The following is a 16,522-nucleotide window of genomic DNA, read 5'->3' as shown; positions in this document are numbered from 1 at the left end:
GCATACTAAGAACAAATACTATGGAAGATGCAATACAATAATACTCGCTATCATCCAAACATCTCACTACGGTTTCGCTCGTTCTGCCAAGCTGTTTAGCTTAAATGTCTTGTATCGCTTCACTCATACATGTATTTTACAAGGCATGTAAAGGTTGTTACACCAATGCTTCCAGCATCTAACCATCGCCATCATACATTTAGGTTACTAGCCAGGACTTCTTTCATCTCACCTGACATCTTCAATCGCCGTCCGGTTCTTTTTCCTTATTTTCTCCTGTCCTGTACTTCATCTCACCAAATATGCTGTGCCAGGTAATCCAACGGTACAATTCAACATCACCGAGAAGCTAATTCAAAAATAAAAAGGGCTTGCGAATATCCGCGTGAACAATCCACTATGTGACTCTTTAAAACACCAGTATACAGACTGATCTTCCAACTTTTCCTTTGCCAAAATCTGTCCACCATTTATCCTACCTCCTAAAACCTTAAAAATTGTAATTTTAATCTTTCACCATCAGCGTCAAACATGCTCCGTCGACTCACTCTCATCCTCTTGTCCACCTATCTGGCTCTTCCCGTGCTGGCCAGTCTCAAAGATCTATCTCACTGCGATCCTCTCAAGAAAGACGCCCGTAAATCATATTCTTCTACAAGTACAACATCTTGAACAACAAACTAATCCATAACACAGACTGTCCCCCTGATCCTGCATTCGCCAGCAAAATCACCTTCGACTTCACCAAATCCACATGGGGTGACCAATTCACATCCTTCTGGGCCGTCGACTCTTCCACTTCTCAAGATAAACGCCAACTAATTTTAAACAACACCGATGGCAAAGGCGCCGCTTTTTCCATCTGGCAAGATGGCCAGGCTCCCACTCTAACCAGCAATAAATATCTCCTCTTTGGTAAAGTCAGAGTCGAAGTCCAGGCCGCCAAAGGCCCCGGCCTCATCACCGCCATCGTCCTCAAGTCCGACTCTGGGGACGAAATCGACTGGGTGAGCCTTCTTTCACCTCAATCACTCGTTCTCTCTTCCTACATGCTTATACGAGGATCCAGAAAACACTGACAATTAACAGGAACTCCTCGGCGCCTTTGAAAACCAAGCACAGACAAATTACTTCTTCGACGGCCAGCCCCTATTCAACACCTACAACACAACATACCGCCTCGACAGCTCCACCTTTGCCTCCTACCACACCTACGGCATCGACTGGACCCCGACATATATAAACTTCTCCATCGACAACGTCGTCCGCAAGACCTGGCGCATCAACGACGGCGCAATCCCCGCGTACAAATGGCCTCAGACGCCGATGCAGGTCAAGCTCGGCATCTGGTCCGTCAGCAGCAACGGCAGTGATCCGGGCACCGTCGTCTGGGCGGGCGGTTTGCCCGACTGGAGCGGCCGCGACGCGGATCAGAACCCCTATAGGGCGTATTTCAAGACGCTCGAGCTGGAGGACTACGCCGGCGGCTGCAACGAAACCCAAAGGGGTGCCGATATCGAGTACCTGTACAATGAGCGCACAAACGGCTGGCAGAACATCCAAGTCAAGGGCTGTATCAAGAGAACAACCCCCGGCGTCTATCCCCCTCCTCTGCCCTCTTCGTCAATCGGCTCTCAACCTTCGCAAACCAGCGGAGGCGGAAGCTCACATCCTTCACCTTCTTCTACTGCCGCGAATTCCTCTGGCGGGCCGTCTCAAACAGGCGAGCAAAACCCAGTCCAGTCTGAAGACAGCGGAGATGAGAGTGACAGTGCTGCGCTGCTGAGCGGACGACCATCTTCGCCACTCGGTGCTGTTATTTTCTTACTTTGGCTTCTTGCCATTTGAAGTTGCAAGGGAAAGGGGGAGAAAGCGAGGAAAATAGTTTTGATCTTGTTTTACAGGTAATGGCAAATGTTAACCAGAATAGGAAAGAATCTGATATCACATCCATAATGATAATAGCTTAGCAAACCTTCATTCTACTTTTTTCATTTAGGCACACAAATACTAGGGTACGCAGGCTTCATTGAATGCAAATACACGACCGCTGTAATCACAGTTGTCACTGCTCTTGTCATGTTCATAAACAAATGCTCGCTTATGCTTCCAACATTCCCAACGCTTTCGCAACGGATTCTCGAAAATACCAACACAAGGACGTGAAATGGAAACTAGTAGTACAATATATGCCCCCTCTTCACTATTAATCAACGAGACTATTTTGAGTAGAAAAGAAGAAGAAAAGTCCCCAGATAGGAGGTATCAAAAATGGTAATGGCCAAAAATGGAAAAAAAAAATAAAGACAATTAAAAACACAGAAACAGAATAAAGTTGAGAGAGAGGAAAGCAGTAAAGCCCCAGCCCCTCAACGTAGCTCATAGTCTCTCCCCTTTCTTTCTTTCTTTCTTTCTCTCTTTCTTTCTCCCTCTGCCCAAGTATAATAGGCCAACAAAAGCAATCGATACGTTTTTTTTTCTTGAGCAATCATGTAGCAACGGTTCAAGGACGCAATGTCTCATCGCCTTCCTCGTCGCTGAGATCCATATCGCCTTCATTAAGCTCGCCTCTAGCCGCCCGTCGAGCCAAGTCTCGCTCCTTATGAATCTCTCTTCTTCTGCTTTCTGATTGCTGAAGAGTATCCACGTATGTTCTAAATTTGACAATCTCCCTCAGTAAATATGCGCTCTTGCGCTCCCAGTTTGCCATGGCCTTATTTGCGTTACTGCCCCTAGGCGTAAAAGCAAGTAGCATAGGGCTACGAAGCTGGTTGTGGTTTTGTAAATCATCCTCAATACTCTTGACATATGCGGTTAATGTCTCTAGCTGCTCTGTTTCGGGCAAGTTGCTTGGTCGCATACTTTGTGTCGGCGGCGCCCACTCGGCAATGGTGATACGATCTCCGGGAAGTTTACCGCGTCCGGCGCTCTGGGTCAACGCTCCGGATCCATGATCCATGCTGGATGAAGGCAGAGTAACACTTTGAACACTGGATTGACGACCATGAGTGGCACGGCTGCCTGGGCGTGAGTTTCGGCCGCCACTCATGATAGAAGCATTATCGTTAGCAGCCCCAATGAGCGAGTTATTAATAATCGCATCGCTCCATCCATATTCGATGTTGCTTATGCCACCGATCAGCGGATGTGTGCTCAAACGGGAACTCCAGTAATTGGCTGTATTCACAAACTCCTTGATAATTTCAGGAGTTCCGACTTGGAAAAGGTGCACAGCACCAGTGGGCAAGCTCAGCGCCCACACGTACGGCCTTGATCGTGAGTAACCTGGAGACGGGAGTGCCGATGCCAGGGTCAATCGCAAGTTAAACGTACCCAAGCTGACGGCATTATCTTGCCAGTTACCACCGCCGACTGGGACGTTGACCTTTTCTGCATTCCTTGTGCGGCTCTTTTGCCGTGTTGATTTGGGCGCGTTGAACGAAAAGAGACTCATCTGGCCTCTTTGGATGACGGCAAAGACTTCGGTCCAGTTTCGTTCCTTCGCCCTCTTGCCTACGCCATCCAAGTGATGCTTATGCATTACTCTGCCTTCTTTCATCCATGGAGGACCAGCCAGTTCTAGTGATTCATCGTCCAGCAGTTGAGTGGCAGGCACCTCGGCGCTCATCAGGGACATGCTATCATTACCATTTGCATCTTCGTCCCGTACGATGGCCTGGCTGAGAGCATTTGCAAACCCAATAGATTGCTGGTAATCACCTCGGGGCATTGCTGAACCAAACGAATCTTGGGACATGGAGCCCTGAGTCCGGCCCAGAGAGTAGCGACTCCAAGTCGCCGATGACATTGCTGGGCTCCACAGTGAGTTTGCGTCGTCGAAGCTTGTTCGGCTCGAGTTGAATCCATTGCGCCCAAGCCCTGGCCGTGATCGACTTTTCGAGGCCCATCGCGAGCCAGGATTGCGGCTGTTGTCGGCAAGTCGGCCTCGCGTTGACATTTGACTCTCAGAGGGCGCCTTGCTGAGAACACTGGGGCTCCTCTTCAGCATACCCATGACAGAAAGACTACTTTGTGATGGCATGGTATTGAGGTGCCTTTCTGGCTCTGCCCCAAAGAGTGGCAGTTTGTCGTCTCGGATTGAGTTGTAAATGCTCTTCAGAACTATCTCTATTTGCTCTTCCCAAGCCTTCATCGGACCAAAGAAGGATGTCTTGACCAGTGGTCCGCATTCGTCGTTGGCGTCTCCACCCTGAGCTTCGGCGCGAGGCTGAGGGCGGAATGAGTTTCGGAAAGACCTCTTGTCTTGAGGGTCAATTGACGGCCGCACTCCCTCATGAAGCGCGGAACCCCTGTCAGGTAAAATGCTGGGGCGCTCAAAGGCATCAGGAACAGATTCCTCAACAGCTTGGGTGATTGTTGTTAAAGTATTCTTCACAAATTGGCTGCGAGTCATCTTCTGCTCTATGTCTGCCATATGCAGATCGGTGTTAAGTAACATGATTGAATAGCAAATGGTGTGGATGACATCTAAGAACCATTAGAACAAGGGTATTTGAAAATGGGGGGCCTCGTCGGTTGAGTGGGAAACTTACCAGTCGCTTTGAAGCCATGGTTGGGATTGCAATCGCACCACCGTTTGGAAAATGCCACCAGAATGCGATCAACTTGCTGCGTCTCGCCGCGCAAGATTAAACGGCCACACACTTTGCGCAGCGCACTAAGTATGCTCAGGTCTGTAAAGTCATACAGCTCAATGTACGCCTTTAAAGTCCGCTGACGAATGGGGCCCTCTTCACCCATCCAAGAAGCAGCCTTCTCCTTGGGGATGAAGTCTTCAACTCCGTCGTATATTTGCTGCGCTTTTTGTTGGTCGTCCTCAGTTGGCTCGCCAATGACGAACTCGGGTTCGTCTAAATCTCGGTTTTTAAGGAAGTCGAGAGTTCCCAGCCCCTTTGGACTTGACACGCTCGTTCTTTCGATACGAACACTTGGGGGCCCGCTTGTGCTCGGAGCGGTTTTATAATCTCCATCATCAGTCGATGCTGAAGCGAAGGATGTCGACCGGTGTGCGTCTGCCGGGATCGTGACTGTGGGGCGAACAGGGCCGCCGTTTGGCTTTTCTTGATCATCAAGATATGGTGATTTCTTCGCGCGGATAGTGCCGGTAGAATCCCTGTTCTTGTATGCGGAAGGAGAGGCTAATCTTGCATCGTTCTCCTTATCAAGTGCTGATGAATTCGTTCCCCTTTGTTGAATAGGGAGGTCTTCGTTGTCGCTGCCGCCGTCGAGATCCAAGAAGGAGTTGTTCCTATGCTTGAGCCCGTTGCTCGGACGATTGGCCATGTCGGTAGATGATTTTTCTTGGTCTGAATCAGAATTATGAACTGCTCTAATCTTTGCATTTGGACTTGGTTCATAATCAGGGGAAAAGTCTCGCTGGAATTCCGGTCTGTCGTCATCGTCGTCGTCTTCAACCGCTGAGGTCGCCGCCCTGTTGGTAATATCCCCCAGAGGATTTGCCGGCATAGCACTCTCTTTCAAGTATGGATTCATTATCTGTCTCAGGCTGCTAGCAGGACTAGCTGGTCGATCGAAATCGGCAGAGAGGGGAGGGAGCGGGGGAACATCGCCTGGCAGTGGTGGAGCTTCATCAGCAATGGACTTCTTGCGTCGACGGAAGAAGGAAGATGGCTTCTTCTGCAGCACAGGCTGTGACTGCGGTGCTGGTTGAATGTCTTTGGGGGGCTGGGCTGGGCTGTTAGTTTGGTTGGTCAAACGCGGTGCCGAAGTATCTGTGGGAGCAGCGGTATTCTTAGACGAGCCGAAAACACGGCGGAAGAACCCTGGACGCTCCTTGGGTTGTGAAAGCGCTCCAGCAGACTGCGAGGCAGCAAGTTGCTGTTCCTTAGACTTCCCATAGCTGACACTGGGTGCCGGAGCGGCATCAAAGTCGCTTAGAGCCATGGCAGGTGCTACCGACTGGTTGTTGACTGGTCGTTTGGTGCGTCCCGAGGAGCTATTAACGGAACGAACCGGGCTGCGATTGCGTTCGAGGCTCGGATATTCGGTTGGATAGGGTGATGCGTGAGGGATAGCCAGGTTGGACGGCACACGACGTGGCCCTCCAGGAATTGTGGGCGTTGGTGCAGCGCCGTAATCGTCAGACACGGGATTGTTCGGGAATTCAAGGTGGAACGGGGACATCAATGGCTGCGACTGCATCTGCGGAGGACCGAAATCAAAGCTCGCTGATCGCCTGAAGCCACCGCGAGCCGAGCTCGATGGCCCGGCGATATTTTGGGGGTAGCCCGCGTCGATGCTCCCGCTGGTGCTGGTACTACCCTTGGTGCCGGCTCGAGGTCGAGAATAGTAGTCGTGCGGCGCAGGCCCTGATTGTGTTCGCTGCGTGAAGTCTCGCGGGTTGTTGTTGTTGATGTTGTTGTTGTTATTATTGTTAATGGTAGGAAAAGGTGCCTGGAAGGTCGAGCTGCTGTTGCTTCTTCTTCGTCGACTTCGGTTTCGGTCGTCAGCCCTGGGCAGCTGGACAGAGGTGCGAGTAGAGTCGTCGTCGTAGTCCGAGCTATAGGAGTAATGGTGTCTGCCCGTGTTGGCACCCCTCCCGCGTGAGAAGGTGGTATCGTTGGCCCAGGGTCTCGGATCGTCGTATGTCAGCGCCTTGCCGCCGAATAAGCCGCCGGAAGTGGAAGTAGTAGTCTGTCCCAACGAGAACTGGTCGAGGGACAAGAGCATGTTATTCACGAGGGAATCCCGAGTGATGTTGCGGGGCGACAGCGAGAGGTCGTGAGAGTCCCGCAGCGCTCTGGACGCGTGTTGGTCGGCCATCTCGGGTTCAATTGGCGTCGGGTCATCTAAAAACGAAGCATTGACGTTGCGGGTCGCCGTGGCAGTCACCGTTGGGGGCGTGCTCGCCAGATCCCGTAGCTGCTGCGAGTACAACTCTGGCCTTTGGGCGTTTGGATCCGATAAAATGAGTGGCTTGGCCAGAAGGCTAGCGGTGGTTGTGTGCGGAACCTCGCTCCTAGGCCGCGACGCAAGGGACGTGACGAGGCTCAATTTGGGCACTGGAGCCCTGCGGTGAGGAAGAGTCGTCGGGTGCCTCTGGTTTGACTGCATTGCTGGGATTTGTGGGGGCTCTCGCACGCCGGTTTATTTGATGGCGCGCTGGATCTGCTCCGCCCCCGTCACTTTGGGGTGGACAGGGGGATGGGGATGAATCGCGGCCCAGGGGTTTGATGAATTAAAGTGGTCGCACAGGCGATCCGAGAGAGCGCGAGCGAAGGCGAGGCCAGCAGATCACGGAGCCCATAAGGGCGGCTGCTACTTCGTAATAGTGGTATGGCTGCTAGTGCTAGCGGCCACGGCGGGGGGGAGGGAGAAAAAGAGGAAGACGAGACGGCGACGAGACGCGAGACGGGAGAGACAAGAGGATCGTGTTTCATCGCCAGAAAATCAATCAAAGCCAGCAAGGGGTGCCACGCGCAGAGGGACCCGCGCTGCAGGCCAGGCTCTGCCACGGCTCCCGTGCCCACTGAGCTGCTTGTCCAAGTGGGCTTTTGCCTGCTGTAAATTTGGGCTATCAGCGCGGCTGGCACATGAAACGCTGGATATGCAGCGGCCCACCCTCGGTGACAGCTGCAGTTGGCTGGCCGCACGTGTCTCAGTCTGCAGCAACCCCAGAGTGGCAAGCGAGGCATTTCGATGTGCAGGCTGAGACCCGAATAAGACAGGGTGGCAGCGGGCAATCAGACAATTCTGGCGTGCATATTACGGCTCTGGCGGTTTTGGTATTAGTGGCAGTACCTTACAGTAGATTACATTAGTAGAGAGTCTAGGGGCGGCTAGGAGAATTATCACATGCGCCGGCCACTTACTTCGCAGCACCAACAAAAGAGGAAAGGGAAAATTGAAAGAAAAGCACAGCTGCGCCGTTGGAAGAAATGGATCTTAATTGGCGGCTACGGTGAGGCTAGGATGCCTCATTTCCCTGTGCCGCCATTGGCTGACCCCTTTTTTTTCCATATGCTGTCTTGCTCACTAGGGTAGCGAGGCGCCTGCTAGGATCATTTAGAGATCATATCACTAAAAAAGTGTGTGCGGGACAATTTAACGATGCAGCAGCACACCAGCCTACCCTGGAAACTACGCAAAAGTCTGCATGTGGCCGATTAGAGACATTTGCTGTATTGGATAAAAAGCGTGTTGCATTGTTGCAGACTAATTGAGGCCGGCTAAGTCATTTTCGCAAACATAGAAGCGCGGACAGGCATATCTTTGACGCTTCGAGCACCGCATGTCATGCCCCAGGTGGTGGTACGAGCGAAGGATGGAAGTCATCATTTTATGGGCCACCTCAGGACTATTGAGAACGGTAGCACACGGCTAGCATCTCCGGAGACCAGGGAGCCATATGGCAATTAAACAATGAAAAAAAGGAACCTGGCCGAATCTCTCCGATGACACTAGCCTGGACTATTCCTTTGCGCTCGGACGATTTTCCAGAAGCGTAGTTTCTAGAAGCACCTTTACCTTTAACCCGCGTCTTCTTTGATCTCCATATAATGATGTCTTCACGTCTCACTGTGTAATCCGAGAAGCTACTCTGTATTTCCTATGTCCACACTGAGCTAGCATCAACCAGCCGGTCGGCAAACCAAGACCATGTGATAATCTTACGGCGCTGCATCTACACATTACTGATCCACCGATCGCTACCAATTCTAGCGATAGGGTCATGTCTACATGTAGTCGTACTCAAAGCAGTGCTTAGCACCACGACTATCTCTCTAGAATCTGATAATTCTGATGACTCCTCCACTCAAGTTTAAAATTATAAGGAGCTGTATTTGCCAATATCACCTTTCTTCATTTAAGCGCCTCAAAAATCACAAAACTAACATCTATTCCTACTCGATCTAAGCATGGCTGAAGAAACCTTCCAGTTCTCACCTATTCTCCCTCCTGAGAGGAAAGAGATCGATGAATAAAAGTTCATAGGCCTGCTAAAAATTATAGTCGAGGATACTTTGGACCTTCCATTTGAAGACGCCGTAAAAGAGCACAAAGATCTATCGATTTCTGTCGCTCCCCCGGGCCACTTTAACTAAAGTTTCTAGGTTGCAAAGAGAACAAAGGCGCCATTTGGCGTGTACGACTCGGAGCGAACTCTCCTATGCATTGGCGCTAGCTATGTGATACAAAGAAGTGTCATCCCTGTCCAATACTCTTTTCCACTACCCAGATATCGAGGAAGAGGCTACGCTACTGAATCTACCAAGGAGGTTTTACGATGTTCTTTCCACCACCGCACCACTCCCAGAAGACTTTTGTGTTTTCGCAGTGCGCGCATGTGAAGTGACGTCTGAGGCATGCGGAATTTGTGCATACCCCAAGAGCGACGGCATCAGAAACAACTAATAGTCATACCCAACACATTCAAAAAGAACTGAAAGAATTTCTGTAGTTCATGTTCGCTAGTATGGATTGCGCTGAAGATCTAACGGAGAGCTAGTCCCACTAAATTCCGTTACTAAACTTCATCAAGTCAAATCAGCCTTGACCTTCTATCAGCAAATGGGCGGATGGTTTAGTGGTATAATTTTCCCTTAGCATCATGCAACCTTCGAGTAGCATAACCGCATGGGAAAGGTCCGGGGTTCGATTCCCCGTTCGTCCATCACTGTATTTTTTGCGTTTTGGTTTCGATCTTATAGGCTGGCCAGCATGTCAAGCAAAATCTATTTTTGCCGTGTTGGTTGTTCATTCAGTCATCAGTTATATCTCCCGCTGCCACGGAACTGAAGTATTTTCCGTACCAGCATAATCTCGAGTGTTCCTTTCCATATACAACTCCCAGTAGCTATTATCCCAGAGCAAACCCAGTCTTCCCCTCCTTAAATAATACCTGCAATTATAGCCATTACCGCTCCATAAACTCCTACACAAAGCAACCAATCCATCATGCTTCGATCCTCTGCCACAGAATTGAGCAGTCCGGATTGAAACAACGCAGCAGCACTCCCGAGACCCACTAGGAAGACGACTGTCATACGGCCGACGAAACCTGGGATTACGGCGAAGCTGATCACTGGGGCGAGCACGATCATGGCCAGAGCTATAGCAAGACGATTCAAAGCCAGCTTTGGATTGCTCTCAGCGGGATGGACCGAACTGCTGGCGTTAGATATTTGACTGCTGGGCGGTGGTGAAAATCCAACCATGCCGGGGAACCGAGACACCGGGCTGGCAGGTTCGTCTGGAGGATTGCTATTCGGCCGCCGTTTGCGCCGTCCTATATTGACTAGATCGCCTGCGAAGTCTAGAAACTGAGACTCGCCCTCTACTATTGGATTGAACTCTCTAAGGTAAGATTGGTAGGCGAGAACTTCTTGAAGGCTTGGTTCAGGTAAGGCGTGAGTGGCGTTGAATGAGGTGATGACTTGATCTATTTTGCCATTAGATGTAGTCCAGGTTTTGGTTATGCAAGCGAGGCATTACACACTGTACTGGTATAATTTTTCGGCAATACTTTTTATGATATCTTTCCTTCTCCAAATTGCATCCGTTGAGCTATTGCTTTCCATCCGCCGGGATGCTGGATGTATCCCTCCATGGTGCTTTCTGAGCTGCGTATCTGCCGCATCAAGATTGCGTAGCTGTTCTTCCATCTCCATGAGCTCATCTTGCATGTGTAGCAGTAGTCGGTGATGAAGAGCTTCGAATCGTCGATATATAGGTGCAAGTTTCTTCCCCGCCATGTTGCCCGTCAACCTCGCTACCAAGAGTTCATAGCCACTGAGTGGTAGCCCGGGAGCTTGATAATTTGGTATTGGATGTTGCGGAGGGAATGAGGTTTGCATGGGCGATGGAAGAAAAACCGGCTGTGGCGGATCGGGGGCAGGATATGGAATACCTTGAGGGCCATATCCTCCGTTGGAGAAACTTCCTGGGAAAGGTTGATGTGGTCGGCCTTGAGTGTTAATGGGGTTGAAATTGGGCATTTCAGGGGGCATCGGGGGTCTCCCATTGAACGGATGACGGTGACCTGGGACTAATATACAATGTCAGCGTTACCTGTAAGATGAGAAATATAAAAAGCCATTAGGATAATGTACTTCTAGTTGGGTCCTCAGGATTTTGCATAGAATAATCCAAATGATTAGATGACTGCCTAGGGCTGGCGTGGCTTTTCGAGCTTAAGCGTCTGTGGTGATCAATTCTTGGCTTCTCTTTGACATGAATTGCCTCGTTTTCTCCTTCGAGACGTGTATTCGATGATTCACCATCCTTGTTAAACTTTGCCGGTGTTGATGATGATGCTTCTATAGGTGTAGTTGGAGGCTGATTATTTGCTTTGGTAGATGAAACTGGCTGAGAAGACTGGCGCGAAAAAACATTTTCTGACGCTTTCCCCTCATCAGCCGGTGGGTATTTCGAGGCGAAGTCCGATGGAGGCCACCTACTTGGTAATGGTGATGCAGTAACGGGTGAGCTAGAGGCTCTTAGACGCCCAGCCGAGTGTAGATTCTCATCAATACTGACATGCCGAGTGTGCGTAGCTATTCCCTTCTCTTTGTCCAACTTGGATGGATCTGGGGGCCCTGATTCTGCCTTAGCAGACATGCTGATTTTTTCTTCTTTTTTGTTTTGAGATTGGTGGTACAGTCACTTATACGGTTGATAATTTCGCTGTCGCTGAAAGCTGTGGCAATTGGTTTTGCGATGGCGGGGGAATCAGTGCAAGCAAATGGCTTAATCCCCAGCCGCAAACTGCGTGCTATAGTATTGTGATTGATTTAAAAGGGCCAGATTGAGAAAATTATACCGATACTAGTGTTTCTTGAAAGGCCATGCTGCGACTAATTACTTCCCAGGCAACGTGAGCGATGCTCAGTTCCTGCGAGCCGTCCTCGCTTGAAGATGTCTAGAGGATTAAGGGAACACAGGCGAAATTCTTGCGAGAACAAGATTATCAAAAGGCATTCCCCTTGCTGTCTAACGGGATCGGACAGTGGCGGCTAAATGTACTCTTATAGAGCTAACTCCTGTCTACTAACTGGATTGAAAAAGGTATTAATGCGATCACCGTGAGGTGGCATGATTTGTGCGGCGATGGCGACCAAGACCGAGAGAGAAGAAATCAGAAAGAAAATTTCCCTTGCGCTGGGGGCCAGGCTTTGTAAAAATAGACATCAAACGGCCCTGCTAGTCCCGATCATGCGTACGATATTCGCACACTTGTGTCAGCTCGGCCCAGGATTGGCTGCCTCAGATCGGGGCGGTATGGCAAGAAGGCGCATGGCCTGGAAGAGAGCCTTGAGAGAGAGAGACCAGCAGCTTCTCCTCTGTGGCTGACGCAACCCCAATCGGCGTCCATGAGGGAATCCTTGCCTCTTCTGCTGCAGAAAAGCTCAGTTTATAAAGCAAACCACTTGCGTTGTGGAACAGGACCTCTGCGAGCTCTCGGTGACTATTCGCTGGCTAATGAGTGGGGTGACAGGCTGTCAGTGGCTTAGAAGAGGGGATATGTGATGTTTTTTCTCTTCGTCATTTTTTTAGTCTCAGATTTATAATCAGATTCAATAGATACAGAAATCAAAAGATCAAGTCTGTATTTATCAAGTCAAGCATATCGTCTTGGATGTGACTGATTGAATTGACGTGGTTGATGCTTGCAAGTGGATTCCTGACCAGTCGGGTTTTCTAGCGGGCCGGCTCGCAAAATGACCGCTGCATGCCACATCCGACTGCACGAGCTCCACCTGATCATGGTTTTTGATAGAGCGACATCTTTGCAGTGGCCACGCTCAGTTTCGGCGTCCGCAACGCGTCGTGTCCATTCGGAAAAGAGACCAGCGTGGCATCGCACAAAGCACAGGGCAAGGCAAACTCCGCTAATTGCGGCACGCTTGGAATCGACGAAGTACATCGGGCTCACATCATTCTCCGGTTGGCTAGCCAGGCGACGACAATATACCCCTCGAGCTAGACTGCAGTCTATGACTCGAACGGCATTTTGCCTTGTTTGCCATTTAATGAGACCGGTTTGCCTTGTCTTCTAGTTATTGTGCACTCTTGTCCAAAGCTACCTACGCGGTTGAAACTGGTCTTGACGCAGTATCCTTCATCCGACTTGAAGGCAGAATGAGCCGCAGATCTGCGGGTGAACTCAGCAGATATCTGCTTGAGGGCCATTTATCACACCGAGGATGTATCAATGGCCGGCGATTATCTTCGCGGGCAGCACCTCTCTGGCCATCACTGCGCCACCCGTATGCTTTGCGGCACTTACATACACAGCCTAAGCCAGCCGCAACAGGAGTACCACAACCAGCTCATGTACCCTTACGGAAGCAACTAAAAGAGCAAGCGAAGCAAGCAAAGAAGCAAGGCAAAAAGAAGTCCAAAGGCGACTCGCAGACCGTGGATGGCTGGGAACTGACCGTCGGTATTGAGATCCATGCTCAGCTGAACACCTCTCGCAAGCTGTTTTCACCAGCTACGACTTCGTTCAATGATGAGCCAAACAGCCACGTGGCGCTTTTTGACGTTGCAATGCCAGGTAGTCAGCCTTTGTTTCAGAAGGAAACGCTGATTCCGGCTCTTCGAGCAGCACTAGCCCTTAACTGCGAGATACAGCCTGTCAGTCGGTTTGACAGGAAGCATTATTTTTGGTGGGACCAGCCCTCGGGCTACCAGATTACGCAATTCTACGAACCGTTTGCTAAAAAGGGCCACATCACGCTACTTGCTCGGGATGGCATCTCTGCGGAGGATGGGGAGAGTGTTACTGTTGGAATCAAGCAGGTCCAGCTCGAGCAGGACACGGCCAAGACTCTTGCGCAAACGGGGAGTGTTCACTGGCTAGATTTCAACCGTGTTGGCGTACCCTTGATCGAGATAATCACCGAGCCGGAGATGCATCACCCACGCACGGCTGCTGTGCTTGTGCGTAAAATCCAGCTTCTCCTCAACACTGTGGATTCGTGCGTGTCTGGTATGGAGACAGGCGGTCTTAGAGCTGATGTGAACGTATCTGTTCGAAGGGCTGATGATGGCAGCAAAACTCTTGGAACCCGCACCGAGATTAAGAATTTGAGCACCATCAAGGCAGTGGAAGATGCCATTATCGCCGAGCGTGATCGTCAGATTCGAGAACTAGAGGCAGGCAACGTGATTGCTGGCGAAACGCGTGGCTGGACAATTGGATCCAAAGAAACCCGCCGTTTGCGTGGTAAAGAGGGCGAAGTTGATTATCGTTACATGCCCGACCCTGACTTGCCACCGCTTGTGATCGGGAATGACCTTGTGCAAAGCCTGCAGCAGTCGCTTGCAGTCCTGCCAGATACAGAGCTTGACAGGCTGGTTATGCACTACGGCCTCACACCTAAGGACGCTCTCTCTCTCATCACACTCGACAACGGGTCGCGCGTGCAGTACTTTTATCGCGTCTTGGCTTTGTTGGAGGGTAAGTTGCGAGCTGACGCGGATCTTGCGGAGCTTCCCGACGCCGCTTCATATTCGACTCTGGCGGCTAACTGGATCCTTCACGAGCTTGGCCGTCTGACAACATACAAAGCCGGGCCACTAGCGTCAGGGGATCTTTCCTTTACACAGTTAGGAGAGTGCGCCCAGGTGCCAGAAGAAGACTTGTCGCAGCTTCTCTATCACCTTCACCGCAAGGACATCACAGGCAAGGTAGCAAAGGAGCTGCTTATTGCGGTGTATTTGAAGGAGCTTGAGGGAGGCATTCTGGAAGCCATCAATGCCAACGATCTCTGGTTCAAGGAGATTTCCAAGGAAGAGTACAATGCTCTTGCTGAATCGGCTGCCGAGGGCGAAGACAAGGTACTTGAGGAGTTTGCTGACGAGCAGAAGTATCCCCAAGGCAAGCTTATGTACCTAGTTGGCAAGATGATGCGCCTCGGCCCCACGGAAAGAATCGATCCCGCTACGGCAGAGAGTGCCATGAGGCTGTGGATCGAACGATTTCATGGCAGGCAATGAAAAGGGGCTTCTCCTATCAGCAGTAAAGAGATGGACGCACATGTACTGTTACATAGCAATTATGAAAGAATTTCTGGAACATCATTACCATTGCCAGGCTTGGATAAACTTTCCGTTCCGCAGTAAACAGGGTTATTGCCGTTTAGACAATTTCCGTGTCAATGATGCACTCGACTCCAGCCAAAACAGCCATCGCCAATTCCACCCCCACAAAAACCCCCCCATCGTAAAGCAAAACAAGCAAAGACCAAAGCTGGGGAAAACAATTATAACAAGCGCTCTCTTACATCAGAACCCCAATCTAGTTGGGGTAAAACACGTTACAAAGACACCGCATCTGCGTCATCATTGCGCTGCCCTTCAGGTGGAGGCAGCTGTGGCGATGACATCACGACCAGTGCCACCCCCCAAGCATCAATACCTACCCAAGCAAAGCAAATCGTCACAGTGCCTCGAGTCTCCAAAACTATACAAAGGGTCTTTGCTTTACTGGCAACTTTAAAAATACAGTTTTCTTCCCATTCCTCTTCTCAGCAAAACCATTTCCCCCCTCCTTCTCTCTAACTATCGACGTTGAAAGAACGATTTACAGCCTATTTCAACCCACACAAACGCAAAACAACAATGTCTTTTCTCACTCGCACCATCAACACAAGCAGGACCGTCGCATTTGCGACACCTGTATCACGAATTGCTGCGGCTCGAACGTCGCGGACGTTTACCACCTCACTAGCCGCTCAGAAGACCGCCACCGAGACTGTGAAGGATGAGCTCAAGCACATTGACAGAGTTGTGAGCGACAAGCTCGTGGATGGAATCAACATTGCTAGTATGACATACCCTTTTTTTCTTTTCTTCTTTTTTTTATCAAAATCTTAACTTTCACAACTACTTGCAATCTTACTGTGGCTAACCAACTCCCCTTTTCGTTCAACACATAGCCGCCGCATCACATAAAGTCAAAGAAACAGCCGAGGACCTTTCCAGAAGCGGTGTCGCTAGCCAGGTAGAAGGTGAAGCGGCCCATGCCAGAGCCAAGGCAGAGGAGATGAAAGGTCGCGCCGCAGGCAAGGCTCAGGAGATGAAGGGCAAAGCAAAGGGAGCTGCTGCGGAGACAAAGGGCAAAGCCAAGGAAAATTTGGAGGAGATGCAGAGCAATTTGTTTGAATAATGGACGACAAAACAAACAATGGAAACTAAGTACGGTTGTATGAGATTGTACGATGTCACAACACCATTCATTGTAACGGATGGAAGATGGAAGCAAACATTATCATGATATTAATAAGCGCGAGTTATGAGATTGTCTCATTGTAAATTAAAATCAAATGAAAGTTATCTGCATCATCATAAGTGAACATCATGCATAGGGTATAATCGGTTCACACAGCCTTTCGTTCTTGGCCTGTGTCGACTTTTTTTTTCTTTTTCTCTTTTTCTCTTTTGCCTTTTTCCATTTCATTTCCAATATCTCTCCCACTGCCATTAGGCATTACCATCACTGACAATTTCCAAGACTCAAAGGCAGAAACAAGGC

General features: G+C 50.1%; 4 protein-coding genes across 4 annotated transcripts; 2 read left to right on the top strand and 2 right to left on the bottom strand.

The window, feature by feature from the left end:
- Positions 1 to 1,961: 1,961 nt before the first annotated feature.
- Positions 1,962 to 7,324, bottom strand: TrAFT101_003041 (uncharacterized protein). Its single transcript, XM_024899436.2, has 2 exons — positions 4,554 to 7,324; positions 1,962 to 4,488 (listed from the first exon to the last, which is right to left on the bottom strand). Exons 1-2 carry the CDS (start codon positions 7,093 to 7,095, stop codon positions 2,504 to 2,506), a joined length of 4,527 nt encoding a protein of 1,508 aa, XP_024764166.1. The 5' UTR covers positions 7,096 to 7,324; the 3' UTR covers positions 1,962 to 2,503.
- A 2,326-nt stretch (positions 7,325 to 9,650) lies between these two features.
- TrAFT101_003039 (uncharacterized protein) lies at positions 9,651 to 12,577 on the bottom strand. Its single transcript, XM_024899483.2, has 3 exons — positions 11,094 to 12,577; positions 10,481 to 11,029; positions 9,651 to 10,423 (listed from the first exon to the last, which is right to left on the bottom strand). Exons 1-3 carry the CDS (start codon positions 11,599 to 11,601, stop codon positions 9,873 to 9,875), a joined length of 1,608 nt encoding a protein of 535 aa, XP_024764165.2. The 5' UTR covers positions 11,602 to 12,577; the 3' UTR covers positions 9,651 to 9,872.
- A 545-nt stretch (positions 12,578 to 13,122) lies between these two features.
- Positions 13,123 to 14,985, top strand: TrAFT101_003038 (uncharacterized protein; the record flags this gene model as incomplete). Its single annotated transcript, XM_024899293.1, has 1 exon — positions 13,123 to 14,985. The coding sequence occupies one exon, from the start codon at positions 13,123 to 13,125 to the stop codon at positions 14,983 to 14,985; it is 1,863 nt and encodes a 620-aa protein (XP_024764163.1).
- Positions 14,986 to 15,609: 624 nt separating this feature from the next.
- TrAFT101_003037 (uncharacterized protein) lies at positions 15,610 to 16,156 on the top strand (the record flags this gene model as incomplete). The annotated part of the gene is made up of 2 exons (XM_024909533.1): positions 15,610 to 15,814; positions 15,927 to 16,156. The coding sequence occupies 2 exons, from the start codon at positions 15,610 to 15,612 to the stop codon at positions 16,154 to 16,156; spliced, it is 435 nt and encodes a 144-aa protein (XP_024764162.1).
- Positions 16,157 to 16,522: the final 366 nt, after the last annotated feature.

The sequence above is a fragment of the Trichoderma asperellum genome, chromosome 2 (assembly GCF_020647865.1).
Source record: "Trichoderma asperellum chromosome 2, complete sequence".
In the NCBI taxonomy this organism is placed as follows: Eukaryota; Fungi; Ascomycota; class Sordariomycetes; order Hypocreales; family Hypocreaceae; genus Trichoderma; species Trichoderma asperellum.
The sequence above is the reverse complement of the archived record's forward strand: the minus strand, read 5'-3'. Positions and strand labels throughout refer to the sequence as shown.